The sequence below is a fragment of the Notothenia rossii genome, assembly GCF_949606895.1.
Source record: "Notothenia rossii genome assembly, chromosome: 7".
NCBI lineage: Eukaryota > Metazoa > Chordata > Actinopteri > Perciformes > Nototheniidae > Notothenia > Notothenia rossii.
In genome coordinates, this window is record NC_136905.1 from 54,618,441 (window position 1) to 54,640,498 (window position 22,058).

At 38.6% G+C, this 22,058-nt stretch overlaps 1 protein-coding gene across 1 annotated transcript; it reads left to right on the forward strand.

The window, feature by feature from the left end:
* The first annotated feature begins 2,983 nt into the window (after positions 1 to 2,983).
* Positions 2,984 to 21,899, forward strand: dnal1 (dynein, axonemal, light chain 1). The gene is made up of 8 exons (XM_079640296.1): positions 2,984 to 3,070; positions 3,892 to 3,933; positions 4,248 to 4,357; positions 17,811 to 17,866; positions 17,958 to 18,013; positions 18,763 to 18,889; positions 20,408 to 20,548; positions 20,654 to 21,899. The coding sequence occupies exons 1-8, from the start codon at positions 3,068 to 3,070 to the stop codon at positions 20,701 to 20,703; spliced, it is 585 nt and encodes a 194-aa protein (XP_079496422.1). The 5' UTR covers positions 2,984 to 3,067; the 3' UTR covers positions 20,704 to 21,899.
* The last annotated feature ends 159 nt before the right edge of the window (positions 21,900 to 22,058 follow it).

Consider the following 22,058-nt stretch of genomic DNA (forward strand, 5'->3'; position numbering starts at 1 on the left):
AATACACGTTTCAAAGTGATGCCGAAGTAACTACATACTGATAATGGTTAGTAAAAACCATGAATTAACGCTTTGATAAGTCTGCAGACAAGACGGCAGGCGAAAAGCTTTTAAAATGCATGTTTTCTGAGTGGAATCGGATCCATCAGGCTAAACTAACCTGTAGCTGCTCTGTCCACACTCACAACAACGTCATACAGACATAAACAAAGCAGTGACTGTATTCGCCATGACACAAACAGTCTGTGTTTTGTACATGTTTAACTTGAACTTTTGTCGAGTTTCTGAACACATATGAGGAGCTACGAGCTAGTGTGTGCAAACGGCTGATGAGTTGGGACATATTGCGCTGTCGGGCATTGACCAATCACGAAGCCCCATTTCTTGACTGGCAGCAAAAACAACCAATCACAGCAATGCTTCGCTGGCTCTGTCCAATCACAAACAAGAAGTGTTGTCCCTAAAGGAATACCCTTTCCGTCCAATGTGAAATTCTGAAATGCTGTGGTGTTTTGTGAAATGCTTTGGTGTTTTGTGAAATGCTGTTGTGTTTTGTCAAATGCTGTGGCGTTTTCTGAAATGCTGTGACGTTTTCTGAAATGCTGTGGTGTTTCCTGAAATGCTGTGGCGTTTTGTGAAATGCTGCGGCGTTTTGTGAAATGCTGTAGCGTTTTCTGAAATCCTGTGGTGTTTTGTGAAATTCTGCGGCGTTTTGTGAAATGCTGTAGTGTTTTCTGAAATGCTGTAGCGTTTTGTGAAATGCTGTGTTGTTTTCTGAAATGCTGTAGTGTTTTCTGAAATGCTGTGGTGTCTTGCACTTCAGGGCCACCGTATTACATAGAGATTATAAGACATTGGGCTATTTGAGAGACAACAAAACAGTTACATGTTGTTTTCATTTTGGAGGTAATGTGTAATTAATTAGTTAAAACAAAATGTATTTCTAAATATATAAAATATTACGAAAATAAATGATTAAATATACATAAGGCACCCTGACCCTGAAGTCTTCACTCTAAGGTCTGAAGATCAACACATCTCACTATTTGAGACACACAGATCACAAGTCATCATATGTGGATGAGCAATGGCAAAACATGACATGCTCTCTTTTTGGACACAACATGATTTAATGCTCGACATCATGAGAATGGATTATGTGGCATTATCAGATGATATGCTACTGTTGAATATACATTAGTTGTAAAGTAGATCAAAAGGTTAAAGGTTAGGGTAAGAAGGCTTTTATTCTGGGTGTACGGCGGCCTTTAGCAAAATGGTATCATGAGAATATAAGGGTATAGCAAATCAGAAAGCTATTAAAACAAATCTATTGTAAAATGTTGTCTGTCATATTTGTTTGTAGAAAGATATTGAAAAATAGTGCAATGTATTTGTTGTCATATGAAAGAGTGAAATAGTCTCTGTGGCATCACCCATTGGTTATTGGCCTATGGTTATAATAATAATATTAATAATAATAATAATAATAATAATAATACATGGGACTTTTATAGCGCTCAAAGACGTTTTATACTATGTCATGGTTTTGAAGCCTTGATATTGCTTTGGCCATTGCCATCTTGACATTAAGTCATGTAACCATCGTGTATTTCCAATACATAATACATATACAGTATGTGGTTATCACTATGACTAATACTAATACACCACTTTACTGTATATATTGTATTACACTTCGAGCGATTGAATTACTAACAAAGCACTTATATACTAATAAAGGGCTGGCTTATCTAAAGCCAGTTGAGTAGCACTTGAAATGTTTGGCTCTATGAAACCTGATGTACTTATATGATTCTGTTTTCTTCAAGGTTGTATCTTCCTGGTCGAATGCACTTATTGTAAGTCGCTTTGGATAAAAGCGTCAGCTAAATGCAATGTAATGTAATGTAATGTATTACAATATATTGCAATTTAAAAGTTTATATAATTTGTTTGTATCTATTTTATTTGATCTTAAATTGGAAAGGTAACATCTTATGTGTAATAGAAATATATGTATTTAATTGTATCATGTTATTGCACATTCTTATTTTACTCCCTATGTCTATATACACATTTGAAGTATATTTTGTATATTTCATTCACCTGATTTCCCCTAGGATAAATAGAGTAATCTAAACTTCATTCTGATTACATTTAAATAATTGACATAAGTATGTACCATATAAAGGCACCTATCATAAACAGAGAAGCAGAGTGTTTTGGTCATTGGAATAGCACTTAATAGATGTAATGAAATCTCAAAAGTGGATTCAAGGTGAAGTCATACAGAGACTAAGAACGATTCTGAAGTGTACCACATGAGGGCAGTATTGCAATGCTTTACAAGGACAACAGCTGCAGCAATGCACACACCATGGATGTATAATAAGAACATACACACACACACACTCATATGTACACTTTTGCAAATGACAGGTAATCCAAAAGTAATGTACTTGTACAACAATCCATTCAGAACCCTGACCTTTGATGCAATATGTTAAGACCATAGTATTTCTACTTTTGCAAAGAATTTGAGCAATTATTTTCGCTATATAACATTGCATCATAGCAGCCATGTCTGCAGTGTGCTTTTGTGTGACACACACAGAGTCTTACTGTTTGCATGTGAAGGGACATCCCAATGGGACAATGGAATGCTTTATTTGGATCCCTTTCATTTTTTTCACGTACAACGTCCATATTCTGTCAGCTTGTATGTCAGACAGGCTTGTACAAGGCAGGGCTATGTACTACTCTGTGCCCATTTCTCATCGAAAAGTGTGATAACACAACTTAACTTACTTTAATCCACAAAATTAATTCTTGAAATTCAGAATCAGAACACTTTCTTTATCCCACGGGAAATTGGGTAAAACTATGATAAAGGGTGAGAAATAATTCACCTTAGATAAAAACCACTTATACTGCACTATCTACACACAAATCTACACTACAGTCTCTAATGTTCAGCAGTTACATTTTGCTTTGTTTCAATGCGCATGCGCAGCTTGTAGGCTGCCTGCCTGGCAGTGCCATAGCAACCAGGGCAGACATCAACATGGTAAGTGTTTGTGTTTTCCGTTCATTCTTCGTCGCTTTTTCAGATTATATTGCACAATTGTACGACTCCAAGTATGACAACCTACCCGAACATGCAATTATTCATGTCTCAAAGCTCAACCTTACATGCAGCGTTGTTGTCGCTGTTAGCTAATACGGGCTTTAATTAGCTAGGCCTACTTAGCTAACCTTATTGTCAGTTAACCTAACGTTAAAGAACTAGCTAACATCAACTCTGCGCTAAACGTGAGTGTATGTATGTGTCTAATATGCCATTATTCCTAGTTCTAAATGTAATATTTGGAGGACTAACGTTAGGACGTTAGTGTCTACTCATTCAGCATGCCTTTAAAAACCACAAATGAAAATAAGAATAAAAACAGAGTGTATTAAAAGCCTAACTTAGTTTGATGTAGAGCTGTTCTAATTCTTATACTTTATACTATTATTTGTTCTTGTCATATATCTGTGTATTATATCCCATCTTTTTAAACAAATGTTCACACTGATAAAATGATTTTTTTCTGACCATTTAGTCGTAAGGGTTGGATTAGTTTTTAGGCAATTTGGTTATTGTTCGGTGTTTTTAGCTTGAGATGTTTCTGTGTAATACATAAACCCTCTCCAATTCAAGAAGTGTTAGTAACATATTTTGTAAGTATTCTAAGTTTAGCATTCTAAAGCTTTGGATAGCTTATGAGTGTGTCCCAATTCACATCTCCATTCTGTGTCATGATGGTACTTGTATTGTTACCTGTTTGTGAATAAATGAACATATGAATGTAGCCTCTGCCTGTCTAACTGGATGTCATGTTATTTCAGCAGGCCAAAGCAACGACAGTGAGAGAAGCACTGGCTAAGTGGGTGAGTTACATACAGTAAACACGGCTGAAACGCACAGAACGAATATAATGAATGAAATACTGTGTAACAGAATCACTGAACTGTGCTCCAACAATTATGTCGAATCTGGGACTGAAGGAGCATTGTTTAGTTACATGATTGTAGCAAAGTATTTGTAATTGTCTCTTTTGATCTATGTGTGTGTGTGTGTGTGTGTGTGTGTGTGTGTGTGTGTGTGTGTGTGTGTGTGTGTGTGTGTGTGTGTGTGTGTGTGTGTGTGTGTGTGTGTGTGTGTGTGTGTGTGTGTGTGTGTGTGTGTGTGGGTGCGCGTGCAGGAGGAAAAGTCAGGGGAGAAAGCGGGTGAGACTAAAGCCGTCAGACTGTATGGTCAGGTTCCTCCTATAGAGAAGATGGACCCCTCCCTCTCTACGCTCACCAACTGCGAGTGAGTACCGCAGGGCTCGACATTATAAATGGCCTGCTGGCCCGGTGTCGGTACCAGATGTGTTCGGGGTACCATATGTGTTCGGGGGCCGTCTCTTACCAATGACGTCACGCATTGTACGCATTTTGATTGGCTGTACGGTAATTTACCCAGGGGTGCTCGGGGGCAAATCACATCTACAGATCATGACGAACCGAATTGAATTATTCCTATGCTCCTAGCGTGTGAAAATGTTTGTGAAAAACATGTTAAAAAAACATGAAAACGGAGCAATGGCTGTAGGCCATTGGCTGTACGGCAACTCAAGAGGACCATCATACACGGTCAAATTCCGAACATTTAAACATAGCCTACACTTCATTCTTCACTTTGTCCGTTATTATATGTAGAAGATGAACTACCTCTCTGAAAGGTCCCAATGTGTTCATTTTGATGGGCTGTCTTCTGAGTGGTTAAACATTACTAAAGATTTTCTGACTTCTGACTGCTTTGGATATATAATTACACCACAATAAGGTTTTACTATCACAGTACACTGAGATTTGTGACAAACTGTAAAGCACTTACGGATCACTGTACACTGTAAACCAAGGCGGTTTTGCCATCACTTACTGTACTGAGGCTCAGTCACTGGTACATTTTCATTTACAAAGCCATGTTGGATAAAGTACCATCTTATATCTGCTCCCTGATCTCTCGGCAAATTGAAAGTACTTATTGCCTGAGATCTCATGCTGTGGTTTTATTAAATGTGCCAAGTGCTAGGACTGTCTTAGGGAAGAAAGCTTTTAGATGTGCAGCTCCACTAACTTGGAACAGTCTGCAAAAAGAATGTAAAATTACCAAGCTGGTGCCACTACATGTTTTTAAAGCTTGGTTGGATGCTCCACAGTCAGATGCTGTTGGTACCTGAACATGTGGATAGATATGTAAATTGTAATCCCTGTAATTTTTGCTGTATGATGTCCTTTCGTTGTTCTGTTGTTTATGTTTTTATGTCTTCATGTGGAACCTACTGCTGCAGGTCTCCCTTGAAAAATAGATCATTGATCTCAATGGGATTTTACCTGGATAAATAAAGGTTTTGAATTGAATGGAGAGCATTAACTGCAAGTCACTCAAATGCATAAACTGGAGAATAATTATGTTACAAGTATTACAGAAAACATATCCAAGTGTAACAAACATCCAGTATTAACCTTACTGTTTTTTACTAACAGTAACCAACTAATAATTTTCATAAAGTGCATATTTATTCCAAACTCACAATATATATATATGTAATAAAACATAATGCACAACACAGTATCCAAACTCTTTAGGCACTGGTCAGAGGCATTCATGTAAAGCAGATCACCAGAATCCAATACTGGTAAAAACGTTGCAGAGATCAAATGTTTCCTTGTCTGAAAGGAGAAACCTAATTTTAAAACAACATTTTCAGTGTGTGACTTGAAAGATAAGTTCTGATCAATAATAAAACCTAGATATGTGTATGTAGTGACCCTTTCAATGTCAATGTCAGTCCCTTGAACAGTACAAATGTTGGGGAGAAAAGAAGTTAACTTTTTGCCATTTGAGAATATCATGAGTTTGGAGTTGTCTGCATTTAATACTAACTTGAGTTAAGATAAATGGGATGGAATAACATCAAAGGCAGACTGGAGGAAATCAAGACTTTGCTCTATAGAAGAAGATGAACAATAAATAACAGTATCATCTGCATAAAAATGGAAAGCAGCATTTGAAAAATTATTAGAGATTATTTACATACAGTATATGGTGAAATTATTGGTCCTAATATGGAACCTTGGCGCACACCCTTTCAAATCAAATCAATCAAATCAAGTTTTATTTATATAGCACATTTATAAACGATTTTTGGTCGAGCCAAAGTGCTGTACAAATAATAAAAATACCCTACAGTAAAGACATTTTACAGCTAATACAACAGCAGTTTGTTCAGAATATCAGTATGAGAAGAAAACGACACCCTCTGTCCTTAGACCAGGCCTATTCAACTGGCGGCCCGCGGGCCAGATGCGGCCCAGAACCAACTCCCGAGTGGCCCAGCCTCCCGTAGCCAAATTCCTACACTAGTACAGACCATGAACGCAACACTCCGCGTTGCATAGAAACCACCAAACCACAACGCAGCACGTTTTTTGAAAGTGCATCTAGTGGTGCTAGTAACGGTGGTCCTATGATAGCAACTCTAAAACATGTCTCTCTCAACTCTGAAGCGTAAACAGAGACAAAACGGTCATTGATCTTGTGGAGCAGATCCAGGTCAAGCTGGACCTTTTCGCGACCGACTTGAGCACGGGTCGGATGTTGCATTTTCCGACGCTCCCCAAACACATCACATCTCCGGCACAAATCACGGATGTGATGACAGATTTCATTGCGAGGTTGAAAGAGAACTTTGCCGGTCGATTGGATGGACTTGCTCTGCCCACAGAGGTGATGGGCTTTGCCAGAGACCCCTTCACTGTTGCAATAGAGGGGGACGTATCAACCAGAGCAAAGGAAGTGGTTCCCTGCATCGACAAGGGGAAATATACACTGGAACTTATTGACATGCAGCGCACCAACGGGCCAGCGAAGTTTTGGAGTGATGTCAAAAAACGGCAGTTCCCTAACGTTCAGAAAGTAGCGATCTGTGTACTCAGTATGTTTGGATCAACATACACATGTGAATCAAGCTTTTCACACATGAACTCAATCAAAAGTAGCACTCGCTGCTCCCTGACTGACAGCACTCTTCACCAATGTCTTAGGATTGCATTGACATCCTATGAGCCAAACATCACTGCTCTTGTTCAAAACAAAAAATGTCCCTTCTCCCATTGAGAAAGTCAGCGATGACAAATCACAAATGAGGTGATAGTAAGCACCTAGTTTACTATAGTAGGCGTTTAATGTAGTATTCATTCATATAGTTACCCGTATCCCTTGTTATGGGTTTGTGCACTGAAGGGTTTGACAGTTCTTTCTGTATTCATTTAAATGCACTTTGTAATGTGTCTGGGTCAAATGTGACCAAAACATATGATTTCTTTGTTATTACTTGAAAAGTGAAAAAATAGCATTGCTACAGTACTACCTCTTTGTGTTGCATTGGAGCTCTTTAGATGTTTTTTTGTATGTGAGGACATTTATTAAGACTGCTATTATTGTATTCATTAAATGCACTTTGTGATGTGCCTGGTTCAAAAAAATTTACCTGAATATTTGACTTCTAAAGAAAACAAATGTAATGCTACAACTGTGCACTTTTTTTTCAGATTCTGTTAAATTAATGCTAATTTGTTTTGTTTTTATGCACTTTTTGACGTACCTTTGTTAGATGAACAATGAATAAAAATTGCATGTTTTTCATCGCAGTAATATGTGTTGGTTTAAAATGTGTCACTACCCGCTTTTTACAGGCCGCTGAATGTCTGGCCCAGCTGAATTTGGTAGTTATAAAATCTGGCCCAATTGAATGTGTAGTTGAATAGCCCTGCCTTAGACCCTCACATTGTACAAGGAAAAACTTCAAGCGAAAACCCACAGTTTAAAGGGAAAAATGGGAGAAACCTCGGGGAGAGCAACAGAAGAGGGATCCCTCTCCCAGGACGGACAGACGTGCAATAGATGCCGTGTGTAAATCGAAGAGATAATACATTTTACAACATAGGTAGACTGAATGTTAGGAAATGCATGCGTCTATAATAATAGGATGAATCCACGAAGATGTCAACAATCCTGTGGGAGCCTTCAGGGAAGGCAGCACGACGAGACCCAGGCAGGACCGCAGACACAGGTTCAGCCACGACCCGAAGTCCACGACTTAATCCAGAACTCAGGATAGAGGATCCAGGATGCGGGACCACAGCAAGAGGATCAGCCTCGACTCGAGATCACATCAAGACACAAAAGAAGAAAAATTTGGCTGGGTTAATCGGAACATGAGAATACACAGATACAGACAGACAGAAGGAAGAACAAGCACTCCCTTTGGAGTGATTTTTTTTAAATATTGAAGTTAAATGCATCAATCTGGTGCACTTTGAGAGCAAAATGAAGAGATATATGGATACCTCTCAACATCCATATGAAACAACTGTAAACAGATTTACTTTGTCTTTATGGATTCGATTGTGGACTTGATTGTGATTGCTGCACATTATCCCTTACTTAATAAATACTTTTTTTGATCATCTATTATATAGAAAAGTATATCATATTGATATATAATATATAATTTATTGATAATATATAATATAATCAAATATAACAATCAAAACGAAATAAGTAGTATTAAGTATTAGGGCTAAGAAAATATTGTACATGTGAAATAGTTGTATGTATTGATTTAAATTGACATGCATACAGATGTAGCACTGAATTTCGGACTCCAGCTTACAGTTTCCTGCCTACGACCTGCCAAAGACCAGTATAGAGGAATATTAAGCCCTCCCACTATTTTCCAAGAGGGCGTTGCCAGATTTTCAATTTCAGGTTTTAACCAGGAGATGGCGCTTCATTCACAAATACAGAAAGACAAGTTTCATGGACTTTCAGTTGTGTTTTGAAGAGCATTTGAACACATCAATATTTTAGATCAACTAAAGTATATCTAATCTTGTAATTCAATAATATATAGTCTTTATATATTAAATAATCATAATGTAAATGTTTACATTACACTTCTTTATTTGTTATGCTAATACTTTAACCTTTACAATCGTTTGCTTTAATATGCAGTATATTTTTGTGTTTGCTTCCTCCTGCTCCCTTTCGGACACATACTGTATGATTTATTATTATTATTAATATGAAGATATTATTAAGATAAGATAAGATGTTACTTTATTGATTGAACATTTTAGTTTAGAATGTGCTGTCCCACGGTAATTCAGAAGGCTCACAGGTCACATTCCGACCATTATTTAAAACAATAGGTGCTTTCACACCGTCTACAGTTTGATTTGTATAGAGGGAGCTCTGTCAGTTTTCGAATTACCCATTTGCTTTCGGGGAGCCCTATTTTTCAGAGCACATCCTGCTACTAAATATGTCACACGCACGCTCTGTTGACTGGCGCAGCAGCGCGGATGCGATCAATTGCTATAAAAACACTTCTACTAATACAGACGGTGTCACTATGCCGGCAGATGTGGCCGTTGTTGAAGCCTCTTCAGGCTCCGCATCGGCAGGCCTCTCCCTCGGTGTGGAGCTGTCAAGCTCCACCCAAACGCCGCTTACAGCCGGCCAACTAAAAGTTGTTTTCCGTTCACGTTCTCATTTTTAGACTCCTTCGCTTTTTTGCTTGTGAATCCAAAAGCTGTGACGCTTGGCTGTTTTCGTTTTGCCATATTTTTTTATTACACAGCCAGAGTTAAAAAAATATCAATATGAACATTTCAAATACCGCGCCGGCATCACCGCCATAACCATAGCAATGTAAGTAAGAATGCAGCGCCGCCACGTACAGATGGCAACACCCAGACATATTCACAAATATAAAACAAATATTCAGAAACTGTAATGAACAATAACTATTATTTATTTCAAGAACTGTTATTTACAGAAACTCAACATTTCTAATCTGTGTGACACAAATATGAACGATTGTTTTGGGCTCCCCCTATTTATCTCAAAGTCAGCCTTCAGGGGAGCTCCCTCCCTCTTCGGGGGAGCCAAGCTCCCCCTAGCTCCCCCCCATTTCGAACAGTGTCTGTGGCTGAATGGCCAGCAATTAGGTGCGGCACATTTATCATAGGTGATCAGAGCTAACTGCCTGCCGTCAGATTTCATTTAAAAAACTGATCTGATTTTAAGACTATTTCTGCACTCATAAAGAATGATAAGAATAAGAATAATGCGTATTGAACTGGTTTCATTAATTAGTGAGTTTATTTAACACTAGAACAGCCAATCGGGTCAATTTGTGTGATGTGTGTTGTGTGTGTGCAATGTAACTTTTTTTCAATAAAATATTAAAGTCTCCCAGTCCGTGACTTTTCCTGAAAGTGTGTTATGTAGCACCCTATGTTGTTAAAAATTGCATTCTAATAGCGGGATTTGACGGGTTTAGGTAGGCCTATACAAAAACCTCTGGCGGTTCTAGTGTTAAGGTAAGAGGTACAGTAGAAGCCCTTTTTTATCAGTAACGAATTTAGCAGTTGAACATAAAAGTCAACTAACTGAGGGTCACTTGCAATGACAGTGTTGTGTCTAACTGTAAGCTTGTCACTCAGAGTAACCTACCGTTAATTTAGCTGCTGGAGAAGAAAGATCAAGGGGGAGGGGGGGAGAGAGCTGTGGTTGATGGGCCATTAGTTGTGTAAATACACAGCTGAGAGCTGCCGTTTCATTCAGACTGTTTAAAAAACTGTAACAACGGACTATTTTTCTTAGCGGATGCATGTCAATTTAAATCAATACATACAACTATTTTTTAAATCAATACATACAACTATTTTTTAAATCAATAAAAACATTTTCTAAATCCATAAAAGCATTTAAATTAATATTGGGAGTCATGTCGTTACTTTGTTGAGAATGTGGCCATGTAATAAGCAGGATAATTTGCAGCGACTTGTTCCTTATGGGGAAAATAACACCCGTCATGTGTGTGTGGAGGTGTGTGTGGTTAAAACACTTTCATGAAGTGAAGGAATTTATTTCTATAAAACAGCTGTGGGCAGCAGTGAGTGTCACGGACATGAATTCATAGATCAAGGCAGACTGGTGCACACACTCTCCTGTCCTGCCAGGCGACACGCCCGTTCTAAGCCGTGTCCCTCACTCCTCACATCCCAAGCATCCCCGAAAAGTGTATTATGTTGTTACATCTCAGATGTTATGTTTCAGTTGTGCTCTGTCTATGTTCAGTGATGCAAACTCGTCACCTTTCGGCGAAATTCGCCGTTTTGAATCCAAAATAAGTCGTTTGTGTGATTCATGTAGATCTGCAATACAAATATATTTGGGGTATGGAGGGGGCTGGGACCCGGAGTAATCTGCGGCCGTGAGCTGTTATGTGCCATCATGACACGCATGGTGTTCTTTTTTATATATGTTATAATGAAGTACGAGCTGTGTGCTCGAGTCTTCCTGCCTGTCGGCTCTGCTCATGGATGTATAATAAGGCTCTGCTGCTCCGAGATGAGGGTCTAGCTTCAGCAGCTACATTACCTACGGGTGCGTTCGTTAATATTAACTGTGCGTCCGGAGTCACTGTGGCACAGACTGGACCGCTGGTGAACAGCTGTTAGAACGGGCCGTTCAGGTGTTCAGAGCAGAGCTCCCTGTCGGAGCGGCAGAGCGTGATGTGAACTGAACAGTTTTTCCGTGGCAATATTATTTAAGGAATCGTTGAGCTAGCTAGCTAGCATACATTGTCACTATCTGCTAACGTTAGCTTTAGCCTTCTATTTCTAATAGTTTTTTTCATAGGCTATAAACAGAGGTGGTATAAGTATATATATATTGTACTTGAGTAAAAGTAGAAGTACTCAGATCTTGTACTTGAGTAAAAGTAGAAGTACTCAGGTCTTGTACTTGAGTAAAAGTAGAAGTACTCAGATCTTGTACTTGAGTAAAAGTAGAAGCACACAGATCTTGTACTAGAGTAAAAGTAGAAGTACTCAAATCTTGTACTTGAGTAAAAGTAGAAGCACTCAGGTCTTGTACTTGAGTAAAAGTAGAAGCACACAGATCTTGTACTAGAGTAAAAGTAGAAGTACTCAGCTCTTGTACTTGAGTAAAAGTAGAAGTACTCAGATCTTGTACTTGAGTAAAAGTAATAGTCCCAGAGTGTAGGAATACTCTGTTACAGTAAAAGTCCTGCATTCAAAATGTTCCTCAAGTAAAAGTAGAAAAGTATTATCATCAAAATATAGTGAAAGTAGCGACAGTAAAAGTAGTCATTGTGCAGATTGGTCCATTTCAGAATAATAGATATGATATGTTTTATAATGATTGATCATGAAAGTGTTCTCAAAGCTGGTAAAGGTGCAGCTAGTTTGAATGACTTTGTATACTGCAGGGTAGCTTGTGGATTTACTCCAGGTGGAACTAAAGTCTGATTTAACACTTGATTATATTTCACTTAATTAATCCAGATCTGTGAAGTAACTAAAGGTATTAAATACATGTCGTGGAGTCAAAGTACACCATGTACCTCTGAACTGTAGTGGAGTAGAAGAACAAAGTAGCAAAACATTGATTGAAATACTTCAATAAAGTACAAGTATCTCAAAATTGTGCCCAAGTATAGTACTTGTTGAGTTTATGAACTTAGTTACTTTACACCATGTGGCTATAAAGATAAAAAATACTTAAGCCTTGCACAGAGGCATGAAAATACATTTTCAAAATGCTCAACAGTGCTGCCAAAATTATAAACTGACTGCTACACAATTTAAAATAAATGCTTTTATATATTTCTATTAGATGTGACTCTTTGGCGTTTCTGTTATTATTAACACTGCTGCTTTAGTTGTTCTGACTGCTAAAATCCTCTGTCATTCCGTGGGGTGGGGGAGCCGGGGGCTCGGATCCTTGTCACCTTTTTCATACCTGATGAGTTTGCATCCCTGTATGTTAAAAAGCCTCAGTCACCTTAATTCATGTAATAAAAACATCTCAGGTCAGTAACACTCAAAGCTAAATGTGCAATACCATGTTCAGCTATGTTACTATTTATAATGTTATTGTTGTTACATCAGAAGATGTACATATGGAAATGATTTCTTAACTGACAGTAGGCTATTTTTTACAATGTGTGTTGGAAGGATTTATTAAATTACAATGAATATTGTCATTGTTGAAGGCTTTTAGAGAAGGGTGAACTATAAGCCTGAATTACATAACATTTTATACCAAAAAACATAAAAGCCACAATAAATAAATCACAATTATTCTAGTTATTTTTACCTCCCGTATTGCTTTCAATCCACCAGCTTTTATGGTGTTGTTACGTCACTAACTGTAAGCTTGTCATATACAGTCTATGGTCACTCAGAGTAACCTACTGTTAATTTAGCTGCTGGAGAAGAAAGATCAGGGGGGGAGGGGGGGAGAGAGCTGTGGTTGATGGGCCATTAGTTGTGTAAATACACAGCTGAGAGCTGCCGTTTCATTCAGACTGTTTAAAAAACGGTAACAACGGACTATTTTTCTTAGCGGATGCATGTCAATTTAAATCAATACATACAACTATTTTTTAAATCAATAAAAACATTTTCTAAATCCATAAAAGCATTTCAATTAATATTGGGAGTCATGTTGTTACTTTGTTGAGAATGTGGCCATGTAATAAGCGGGATAATTTGCAGCGACTTGGTCTTTATGGGGAAAATAACACCCTTCATCCAGATGAGGATCCCTCCGCTACACTTTGGGATCCTGATCGACCGACGAAGCTCCATTAAAATATACATATTTTTGGTGAATTACTGAGTTTAGGCACGTTAATAACGTTTTAATGAAGTTGAATACAGTATATTCATATGTGTCAGTGATTTCATGTCAATTCGGCGAACATAAACATAAATGATCGTGGTGAAGATGATGATTAAATTAGGATTAAAAATCGAGAGCCGGGCTGCATTTCCTCCTGTTCGTTTTTTTCGAATAACAAAATTATTTTGTTAAATAACAACATGGTGATGTTTTGTAAATGATTACATGTCTCTTATTTAGCACAGTAGTATGATATCCGTGACATATGGATCTTAACAAAGTTCCGCTGTACATCCAGCGTACTGTATCTCACTTTATTTCACATGAGCTCCAGTGTGGAACCCCACTGCACCCCCTGGTGGATCAATGATCCATTGCAGCTGGCTTCATTATAATTACATTTATCTATCACGGGGGAGGTCTCAAGTCAAGCTGGAGGTTTTCCCTTGAGCGAGGGCAGATCACGTACCAATCACCGTCCTCGCGTTTCAAACTGTCTGAAATGAATCGCTCCATCTGTACGCTAAGAAAAATAGTCCGTTGTTACTGTTTGAACTAACGTACCAACGGCACTGAACATATTACATATTACCTACCATATTACGTTATATACTTCTTACCTTCGATTTCTCTTGTTCTTCTCCTCATTCGTCTTTGTTTTTCTTCAAGTTTTATTGTATTTCTTCAAGTTTTTATCTTGTTGGTCGAATGCACTTAAGCGTCAGCTAAATGCAATGTAATGTAATGATCAAAAAACCTCTCTATACTCTAGACAGCGTGGGTAAATTACCGTACAGCCAATCACAATGCGTGACGTCATTGACGTCATTACGTCTTGACGTCACTGGTAAGAGACGGACCCCGAACACATATGGTACCCCGAACACATCTGGTACCGACACCAGAAGCACTATTTAGACACCCCGGGCCAGCATAACGTACTTTCCACTTGCCCGCTCGGGCCACTAAAAATATTGTTTAAAAAAAATGTTTCCTGTGGTATTGTTATTTTGACTAGCAATTTTGTTAAATTGTTTCGTTTATTAACGCTACAACATAGCGTTTCGTGAGTCGCTTGTCATTGTTGGGTGAAAAGCAGGGACGTGCACAGGTATGGGCTAATGTGGCCCGGGCAATGGCCCGTTTGGCCTTTTTGGCTGACCTGCCCCTCTGGAGAGAGCGAGAGTTTGTTTTTCTTTTTTCCGTTGAGGCCGAATCAACATGATAAGCCCACAATTAGTATTGTAGCGTCTCGCTGCGGGAAACACACTTTGTCAGCGCTGTCATCTGCCTGTGCGTTAAGACCACCTCAGTGTCGGATTTTGGAAACTTGATTTTGAGTTGTCTCATGGCAGTTAGGGTATAAGGGACAAACCAGGGGACTTTACTTCCTCTTGATACCGTCGGTTATTTACAAAAAAACAACTAAATATAGCCTAGTTGTTGCTATTGTGCTTCTGTCTTTCTGTGTCTTTTCATCTGTAAACTCCCTCAACGCTCGCTCTCTTTTCTTGATCGCCCTCTCACGGGTGAACAGTTCACTGTCATGCTTCATTGTAGGATTTCTGCCATGTCTCTACCACTTTAGTTTGACCATCTCTGTTATTAAGTTATGGAATACTAAATAAATAAGTAATTAGATACCTTACCGTTACTGGCTACGCTCATAAAGAATGATAAGAATAAGAATAATGCGTATTGAACAGGTTTCATTAATTAGTGAGTTTATTTAAGGTAATTAGTCAGAGGCCCTATTGTATCAGTATGTCTGGACTGCACAGCAGTTACAATGGTCAAACTATATTAGAACAGAATTTTCCCCATTTTGTCTTTAATAGTTACTAACATTAGACTTTTTTGATGAGATATGGGCCGGAAAAAAAAAAATGTCAATGATTTTCATTTTTAAAATCAAGTTACCGAATGCAAGTAGTTGCCTTAGCTTATTTTGTTATAAGATGTGAATTACTGTTCAATTTAGTTGATGTGATAATAGTTTGGTTTCTTTTACATTAAAAACAAGTTACAATTTTCAAAAGGTTTTGTGTTTTTTATCGGGGGGAGGCCTTTTTTCCAGTTTAGAGCAATAGCCCCTCCGAATGTCTGTACACGTCCCTGGTGAAAAGCAAACAGCTGTTTGCTGCGGAGCGCAGCACGAGCAGGCTCCTCCTCCGTTCACTACAGACTATCGCGCCACCTAACCATTCGCCAAAATGTTTTTAATACCAGTGGTAACCGGCCAAGCGCCGGCCAAAAAACTATCTTCAAATAAAAGAAAGTCACCGGAGGAGTTAAAGGACAGTGAAAGGGAGCATGAGAAGAAGAGGGAGAGAAAGTTTCAGCCAGCTTGATCGATGGAGTGGGCTTCTAGTGGTGCAGTGACGCGTCCCAAAACCCTTTTATAATCTATCGATTAGATTTATGATTCGAAAATTATGTAAGTAGGTAGACATGTGGAGATTAACCGGCTGAACAAAACGTGCATTTATCAAACAGGTTTGTTTTCCACAGACCTTATTTCCAGCTATTTTCCAAAAACCTGTGGAGAAATCCCATTGCTTTTTTGTCGAGGGAACCAGCAGCTTACTTCCTGGTTTTATGACGCCTCACTGCACCTCTCAATATGATGCCAATATAAACAAGGTCTTCTGTCGGCTCTGTACATCAATGCCGACCTATGCTGACAAGTAAGTGAAGAGTAGAAAATATAAAGGTATTGGCTATCGGCAAATGTCCCAGAAGTTTAGGATAATGAAGGTTCTAATCTAATCTACTACATATACACACACACACACACACACACACACACACACACACACACACACACACACACACACACACACACACACACACACACACACACACACACACACACACACACACACACACACACATATATATATATATAATAGCCATTACATTTCTAACTCCGAATGACAGGAAGGCAGAAAGCGCATTATACAAATAATAATACTCATAATAATAGCAGACATTTTTAAACAATGACCACAATATCATTATTTTAATAAACCAAATTATGAACAATTGAGGTTGTAGTGTTGTAGCACAAGTAGTAATGTAGTTAGGGCATAAATTACTATTGCAACAAATGTGTTAGTGATAATACAATTCCACTGGCAGAAAAGGGCATTTTACCCTTAATGTCTACCCCTGTACTGTAACCATGCAATCTCAACACATTTTACAGGTTGAAATATTAAGCAGTGTTGGAATGTAATAAATTATATTTACTCAAGTACTGCATTGAGTACAAGCGTACTTGTTCTTTACCAGAGTATTGTCATGTTATGCTACTTTATGCTTCTATATTGATAAACATATATGCATCAATAATCATAATCCAATAATTTACTACATTTCTGAAATGAATGAAGTTCACATAACAAGTGCTTTGTCTTTTGGTGCTTAAGTTTATTTTGATGAAAGTACTTGAGTAATATTAATTAAGTAAGATTAGTATTTTTACAATGTAGTGTTGTTACTTTTACTGAAGTCAAGATAAGTTCTAAGTACTTCCTCAATCGCTAATGTTGAGTATTATAGTAAGGTAGAATTATGCCTTTAAGAAAGATCTGTTCCATTTCATTGCCGGCGTGCGCAAGAAGACTGTCGGCCTGGATCGATTGCTAATACTGCTTTATATTTTTGTGTTCGTTTATGACTGTATGCTTAAGGACCGTGCGTAGTTTTGATGATTCACATGTTTTGAAACAAATATATTTTTGACTGTTTTATAGCGTGGCTGACTGCTGATTCCTCATTAAGACCTTAAAGCCCACCTCTTTAAGTTAGCTTTTTCCTGTTAAATTCTACCCGCTCATTTCCCCTCCTTTTCGAGGCATTCACAGAATTGTCATTGGTAGATTAGTGAAGAGAAAGTAAAACAGCAGCTAATACAGTGAAAGTGTTTAGTCACCAATGATGTAATCCTCATTCAAATACCTGATATGTAATTGTACTGTATCCTCCGCAGGAAGCTCTCTCTGTCCACAAACTGCATTGAAAAAATAACCAATCTCAACGGCCTGAGTGAGTACTGACTGCACAATCACATATAACCACACACAAACTCAGAGGTGGACATCTGGTGCACTAATGACATTTGTGTTGTATTTTCCAGAACACTTGAAGATATTGTCATTAGGAAGAAATAATATAAAGGCCCTTACTGGGCTGGTAAGTTACATATGAAAAAGAAAGTTGTATTATTTCCATGTTTTCCTTTCTTCTTGTTGTCTGCTGTTTTACATTTATTTTATTACTTACTCAACTTACTTAAATGTGCAATGTGTAGTTCCAGGCCACACCGAAGAAATACGGGGCAGCATTTTACCTCTAATACTGGCTCCATACAATATATTTTATAGTCAGTTATGAACGAAAAGTCCTAATACTAACACATTTTAACTTAATTCCACCAAAGTGCGGAAACTCTGCGAGCCGGTCATAACTATCTGTTCAAATGCTGCCATAGCTTTCACATTGCACCTTTAAAACGAGTTTCAGTACACTACACATGCCAAATACAACATCTAAATGTATGTCCTTTTGCATCAATTGTGTGTGTGTCTGTGTGTGTGGGTGGGTGTTTGTGTGCCTGTCTGTCTGTCTCTCTGTGTGTCTCTGTGTGTGTGTGTGTGTGTGTGTGTGTGTGTGTGTGTGTGTGTGTGTGTGTGTGTGTGCGTGCGTGCGTGCGTGCGTGCGTGCGTGCGTGCGTGCGTGCGTGCGTGCGTGCGTGCGTGCGTGCGTGCGTGCGTGCGTGCGTGCGTGCGTGCGTGCGTGCGTGCGTGCGTGCGTGCGTGTCTGTGGGTGTGGGTGTGGGTGTGGGGGTGTGTGTGTGTGTGTGTGTGTGTGTGTGTGTGTGTGTGTGTGTGTGTGTGTGTGTGTGTGTGTGTGTGTGTGTGTGTGTGTGTGTGTGTGTGCAGGAGTCCGTAGGGGAGACATTAGAAGAGCTGTGGATCTCCTATAACTTGATAGAGAAACTGAAGGGTGTCCAGTCCTTGAAGAACCTCAAAGTCCTCTACATGTCCAACAACCTGGTCAAAGAATGGGGTGAGCTACATTCATATTCATAATCTACACATGATGAAATTGTGGCTTTATGGAACATTTATGAAGTGACCTGTTTCAGGACACTTGTTTTCCTTCTTTTGTTTTATTGAAGAGGGTCATAAATAGGTTTAGAAGTATTTTGTAATCAACTTAAGTTGCGTTGTATCCCCTTTATATGTTGCGGGGAGGACTTCCTGTATCACTGTGTCACCTGCTGTTAAAGCCTAATCAAGGCATGGATCAAGGCCAGTAAAGGTTTCTAACTTTTAGCAATGGTCTCATATTTCTGACCCAATCATTACAAGAGTCATTTATTGTCATTATACAACACAGGGTTGTACAACAAAATAAAGCTCAGTCCATTGTGCTACACACAAAGTATATTACAGAACAGAGCTTTAAGAGTATTTGCATTCTTGAATGTATTGTTGAATTTTGCAACAAGATGAATTGAAACAATCAGAAAACAATGTCAATTTCTTGCTTGGACGAAATATGGCTAGCATCTTATACATTAGATCACTTCAACTTAAAGGTGACCTATCATGCAAAAAGAACTTTTGTACGTCTTTTATACATGAATATGTATCCCCGGTGTTCCAGGGAACTCACCAAGTGTCAGAAAACACAACCCTCTCTATTTTCCTCCATACCCAAATCTCTTAAAAAGGGGCTGCAACGTATCTGATACAGACTGATCCAGATTTGAACACTTCTGTGTCACAGAAGTGGCGCTACGGCTATTGGGCCAACTCCACCAATCAGGAGGAGACAGCCACGGACATTGCCGTTCGAAAGCGCTGGAGACGCTGTAGTACATATGCCAGGCCTGTAGATGGTGCTGTTCTCACAGAATCAGCCCATGCAAAGTGCATGATCTGCTTGGTATTTTGAAAAATAAAAAGTATAAATATGCCTTATATAGGTATGGCCCTACACTATATTATTCAAATATAGCATGATAGGTCCACTTTAAGAAAAACACTTACCATCAACTTTGACGTTTGAGCACCAAGCCACGCAGTGTCCGCCTTCTCTCGTCTAGTTACAGCATGATCCAGAATACCATGATGAAGACACAAAGTATAGCGGAGTGTCTTTTTCCTGTGACATCAGCCAGGAGCATTCTGGGTAGTGGAATAGCCTTACAGGTCCTAGCTTGGTTAGCTTAGCTCTTAGCTCTTTTCGTCTCCTGCTGGTCGCTACCTGCTTCATGGTAGTTAGGTCGCAGGTGTAGCTCTCTGGCAGGATGGCTGGAAGATGCTTTGGGCGATGATCGTCTCAAAGTCTGCTGCACGTATCCAATCACTGTGCTTCTTTCTGACATATTGATAGGTTTATCCTTGTCTTATGCCACACATGCTCTAGTTAAAAATAGAAGAAGAGAGATGCATAATACAAACATAAATGTAGCTTTCACTAACCACTGCATCTACATGGGCTTCCATATCCATAGTCATGGATCACTCTGGTATATCTGCTGGTATCATTTAGTATGATGTATTTTCTTTTTTGTAGGAGAGTTTGTGAGGCTAGCTGACCTGCCCTGCCTGGTAGACCTGGTGTTTGTGGGAAATCCTCTGGAAGACAAGCACTCATCTGAAGGGACCTGGATGGATGAAGCCTCCAAAAGACTTCCCAATCTGAAGAAACTAGATGGTAAGACTGCTTCTGCATCAACACAGTGGTGCAGGTTTGAGCCCTAACCCTGGAATGAATGAATTAGAATTCTAGCTAGCTAATTTCATTTCTCATTTTTTTCAGGGACCCCAGTCATCAAACCGGAAGTGGACGAAGGAGATGGAGAAAGCTGAGAAGCGTAACCATCTGCAAAACTAGAATCACCTTTCCAAAGAGTCTTCCCTTTTTAAAGTTTTGTATGGTTTGTCATGGTGCTTTCCTTTATACAAAATTACTTTTACAACAGCACACCAATAAAAGCACACACGTACATTTTAAAACTATAAAACAATTATTAAATGGTTAATACCTGCAGGCCTTGCTACCATAAAAAAGCTTTTAATGAGACCTTATTAAAAGATTCAAAAGTGTTGTTGTCATATGCACAATAGCTACAGCGCAGTTGTTGGCAATACAAACCGTAAGTCCTTCTGAAGGCTCCTGCAGCAATACAACATTCAATATACTTTAGAAATAAGAATAAAAAGAAATGAAATAGTGCAAGTGACTAATACAAATGCAGAATTGGAGAGAGGCTTAATACACAGAAGCCTTCCACCGCACCATTTTAAACTGAAAATTGAAACAGAAGTAATGTGGCCAAAAAAACTTTTTAAACTTACAATGTTTGTTTTTGTATTGTCCTTGATTTTGTATGCATCTCTATGTACCTTTAGCAAGAACTAAAGCACAATGTAGCACACACACACACACACACACACACACACACACACACACACACACACACACACACACACACACACACACACACACACACACACACACACACACACACACACACACACACACACATTTACATTTACGTCAAATTGGACATTTCATACTGTTTTTGCTATCAGAATTCTCGAATACGCTGAAATTAGGTTCTATTACAAAACTAACTTCTCAGACGGTTATTAGCAGTAGCATTACATTAGGAGGTTAAGTTTTTATTTACTATTCTCATGGGATTTGAAGGGACCATACTGTATACATCTACACCTCCCTAGCTTTTCAGAGTTAAACCTTGGATGACCTAAACACATCCATAGATCAGTTTGGCCCTGTGTTTGAGGTCATGTATTGTCTGTCAAGAGTTTTTGAAACTACTCTATTTTCAGGCTTATTTTGGATCAATACATTCTACATTGTTCCTGTTCATTTTGATACCAAGGTTAATGCATGTAGCATGTCTTCATTATTTACATTACACATTATCTGTGTACAATTATTTTCATGTTTTTAATTATTCAGTTAGGTTTGTACATACAATTGTAAGATGTTTTTTTATGATTTTGATTTTTGAAATAAATACTGTTGAAGTAAATCAGTTATGCCTTGATAATATATGATAATATAGTATAGATTCAGTTCTAAACGGTTCTAAAGCAAGACACTTTATTTATTGTTGTCATCACATTTATTTCCAGATGTGAAGTGCTTTTTTAGATTTGACTTCTAGTACAGGCAGAGGGGAAACCAATTTAGA